This window comes from Saccostrea cucullata, unplaced genomic scaffold (assembly GCF_032062105.1).
Source record: "Saccostrea cucullata isolate Sc308-1 unplaced genomic scaffold, CSIRO_AGI_Scuc_v1 ctg1382, whole genome shotgun sequence".
Classification (NCBI taxonomy): Eukaryota; Metazoa; Mollusca; class Bivalvia; order Ostreida; family Ostreidae; genus Saccostrea; species Saccostrea cuccullata.
Window position 1 is genome coordinate 177,098 of NW_026931734.1, and position 4,136 is coordinate 181,233.

At 31.4% G+C, this 4,136-nt stretch overlaps 1 protein-coding gene across 1 annotated transcript; it reads right to left on the bottom strand.

Moving 5' to 3' along the window:
- Positions 1-2,251: 2,251 nt before the first annotated feature.
- Positions 2,252-3,400, bottom strand: LOC134233387 (uncharacterized). Its single transcript, XM_062715348.1, has 3 exons — positions 3,391-3,400; positions 2,887-2,934; positions 2,252-2,620 (listed from the first exon to the last, which is right to left on the bottom strand). Exons 1-3 carry the CDS (start codon positions 3,398-3,400, stop codon positions 2,265-2,267), a joined length of 414 nt encoding a protein of 137 aa, XP_062571332.1. The 3' UTR covers positions 2,252-2,264.
- Between the last annotated feature and the right edge of the window lie 736 nt (positions 3,401-4,136).

The following is a 4,136-nucleotide window of genomic DNA, read 5'->3' on the forward strand; positions in this document are numbered from 1 at the left end:
CTTCTACATTTTAAGACAGACATGATTGATTTCTTTTTCTTATTTATTGATTTCAAACTCGCTTACTGTATGTATACATTGAAAATGACAACTTTTCAAAACATAGTATGATTATAAATACAAATAATCTGAAGTAGTTCCATAAAAGGTGTTTGAGTTTCTTAATGACAATATCTATGTGGTATTTGGAATGTCCATTGGTACCAATTGCGCCCCGTTTTGAGCAGACCTATCTTTGTATTCATCTGAAGCAGAGTTTGTTCAAAATTTCAAAATCTTATACCCGACAAGAAAAAAAATTGTTGCTGCCTTCCTCGCAACTTAACGAGGCTGGGGTGTGGCAGTCATTTTCAGACTATTTTTATCTCCTTTAAAAGAAGAGCTCCATATAAAGATATGAAAAATGATCAAATTTTAAAACTAAAATATATGAATTTTTTCTTTGCCAAATGATAGTTGACAGCTTAAGATACCGTATCAAAAAAAAATAAGTTAAATCTGGTGGTTAATTTATGATTAATTTGTTGACCCCCCAGCCTCCTTAATATGTTAATTTTCTTCTACATTTTAAGACAGACACGATTGATTTCTTTTTTTTATTTATTGATTTCAAACTCGCTTACTGTATGTATACATTGAAAATGACAACTTTTGAAAACATAGTATGATTATAAATACAAATAATCTGAAGTAGTTCCTTAAAAGGTGTTTGAGTTTCTTAATGACAATATCTATGTGGTATTTGGAATGTCCATTGGTACCAATTGCGCCCCGTTTTGAGCAGACCTATCTTTGTATTCATCTGAAGCAGAGTTTGTTCAAAATTTCAAAATCTTATACCCGACAAGAAAAAAAAATGTTACTGCCTTCCTCGCAACTTAACGAGGCTGGGGTGTGGCAGCCATTTTCAGACTATTTCTATCTCCTTTAAAAGATGAGCTCCATATAAAGATATACAATTACAAAAATGATCAAATTTTAAAACTAAAATATATGAATTTTTTCTTTGCCAAATGATAGTTGACAGCTTAAGATACCGTATAAAAAAAAATAAGTTAAATCTGATGGTTAATTTATGATTAATTTGTTGACCTCCCAGCCTCATTAAGATAAATCGACGACGTATTGTCAGTTAACAATGCTTATTTTCATTCTTATGTCTATGCATCACGATGAGCTTATTGAAAAGATACCATAGAGTCTGTCATATCGGTCCATATTTGGATATTTAAGTAGAAAAAAAGACGATAATGGTTATCTATCAACCATTTCTGATAACCGCTATAACTTTCAAATCGTCAACTTCCCTTCATTATGCAGTTATATACCTTCATTACTTTCATACGGGCTTTGTATCTCCCAGTTCCTTGATATGCAATAGCATGCTCTACGTATGAGTAGTTTTTTTTTTTTAAATGAGTTCGGTTATTGAAAAAAAAACATGTTGATGAAACAAGAATATCAACAGTCACGTTTCAATTTATCATTTCATAAGTTTTTTTCATTGATTTATTGACCTTGTCAGGAAAGGATAGATAACACAACCTTTTTTCTTCCAAAATTCAAATATCTATGCTAAAATATTTTGCATCTTTCACTTCATAAGTGATATTTATAAAGTTTACAGCATAGGGTTTGGCCAAGCCACATGATTTGGTGGAAAGTACAAAATGCAACTTTACAGTTAAATTAATATTTTAAAAAGTTTCAGAAATGTATGAAGTGTTATTACTGTAAAGTTTCTGGGGACATTTTCAAGAGTGTATTTAAAAACTAAAATACCTAAATCACATCTTCATGGAAAGAAATATTGAAAAAATACCATACTTCTGTGTTTGAGAGAAGATTTGTTTGTGGTATGCATCCTTAAGTCAAATGCTGACTGACGTTTTTAATGCTTATGGTTAGGCAATCTTTTACACACTAAATTGTTTACGGATTTGTCCGCTATTTCTCGATCATGAGTTCATTACAAGGTTACCGGAGCCAACTCTGATGTTTAAGGGGTCTGTGTATGTTCTACTTTAATTCATATTTGAATCAATAACCTACTGATTGTCAATCTTTTACGAATGCGATGAGAATGTTGATAAAGTCACAAAAAACGTATTTACAGCAATGGTTTAAATCTACCTTAAAACATATACATGAATGTTTATACAAGACAAAGAGCTTGACTAATTTTTTGTCTTGGCGTCTATCAAGGCCTACATCAGACTCCCTAGTTATAAGTAGATGTTAATGGATAACTAATAAATTATTATTTAATTTAAGATTTGATTTCTACCCTTGATCCTTGACTTTTTTGGGGGGATTTTAAATAGTCGGTATAAATTCTGACACATAGCTGCAAGATGGACCCTCAAAATCATGACGTCTGAGATAAAGATGATAATGAGAGTAAATCCCAAAAGAAACCCTCCCAGAATTCCAATGCCTTGGGATGACTTCCGGTCATCTGGAGCACTCTCCTTTTTCCTTATGCTGGACGACAGATTCCGTACTGGTACCTTTCCCTCCGTTTTTGTGTTCTCTAGCACTGGTCTCATAATATTCTGAATTTCCTCGTAAGTAAAGTTATTTAGAAATTCCCATTTGCTCACTTTTGGTTCTTCTTTGTCTGCAAGTAAATCAGCATTAAATGTGAAAATGTTTTCACGAGGTACATGTAGTATCATGCAGTCTTGCTTTACAATGATGAGCTATAGATCAGTTCTATCAGTCTGATCTTAATCATCAGACATCTATATATAGATTGAAGTTAATCCGTCGACTTTAAAAAGGTTAATAATGCATTTATACTCTACATTTCAAAAAAGTACGCTACGTTGGGTTTGTGGAAAACGTTAACGTTATTTACGTATATTACGTTATCAAAGTACTTACGGTAATATCCTAGTATGACCACTCGATCAGCAATCAGCAAGGATTGTTCTAAAATATCAAGATGTTTACGTTAATGGTAAAAGTAGACAAACAAAGAACTAGTTATCAATAAATAATATTTCTTTCATGTTTCACTTGGCAATATTGTACAGAAATAATAGAAATAATTAACACATCTGACTTAATATCAAATTTTCTTTTCTTTTATCTATGAACTGTTTTTCAAGAGATGGTTCCAAAGCCGTGTCCTTAGTACATAAACTTCTTGATTAGAAAAGATGTCCTCATTAAAAAAAATTTACATGGTACACTTTATCTACTTCAAAAAATTCATTCAAATATTTAAAATAAGAGAAACAATACTCAAGCTAGAAATGCAACTGAAACCATATAAACTGCTTGCAGAGCAAACGAATTACGGATCTCAAATAATATCAAATGTTGGATCAGTTGCCAAGGAGTAGTAACATCCCCTGTCGATCGGTCGCATGCAATTAATCGTACCCCTTGTCATTATTGGGCAAGAAGTAAATGAAGAAGTAAAAGAAGAAAATGAAAGTTGAAAATAATGGTCACATGCTTTTTGTTTTTTTAAATGAAAACCCTCAGTAACCTTTCGCTTTAACAATGGGTTGTTCAATTCTAATTACCAAGTTCATTTTACAATTAAAATAATTTGGGAAGACTGCTTAAATCACCAATTCAATTTTTCAAAAGTTTCCCTCGTTTTAGAAAGTGTTTGTCGATACACGTAGAAGGTGTTCAAACGTATTGAAGGAACTAGGATACATACATTGATTAAACAGGTGATAATGGTGTGTTGCAATTTAAATTAACTAAGGCAGTTGACGTTTGTAAATGTTATCACACATATCATAAAAAATGTAAGCTTGTAATCTATGTATCACTTTTCACTGTTTCTTTTTATTTTGAATGGTATAAATTAGTTTTCTGTTTGTTTTTGTATTTCATAAAGTGGATCATGTACATAAATTCTGAAGAAAATTTTTAGACAATGGCCTAAAATGAAAACGATAGTAGTAAAAGGCACTAACTGTTAATATTTCGTATATTTTCCTACTATTATTTCAGGTTTAATTGCACTATTGATTTAATATTTGGATAAACCTCGTTTTTGCAGTAAAAAATCAACTTTTACCTTTCATTATCAGTAGGGAATAATGCAAGGAGAAGTTTCTTTCACAATCCAATCCTAAAATCTCCAGCTTTGTTTTATGAGTATATATGCA

Coding starts and splice junctions, on each gene's coding strand:
- LOC134233387 (XM_062715348.1), bottom strand. Junction 2,621..2,886: donor GGTCATACTAGGATATTACC/GTAAGTACTTTG, acceptor ATTTACTTGCAG/ACAAAGAAGAACCAAAAGTG.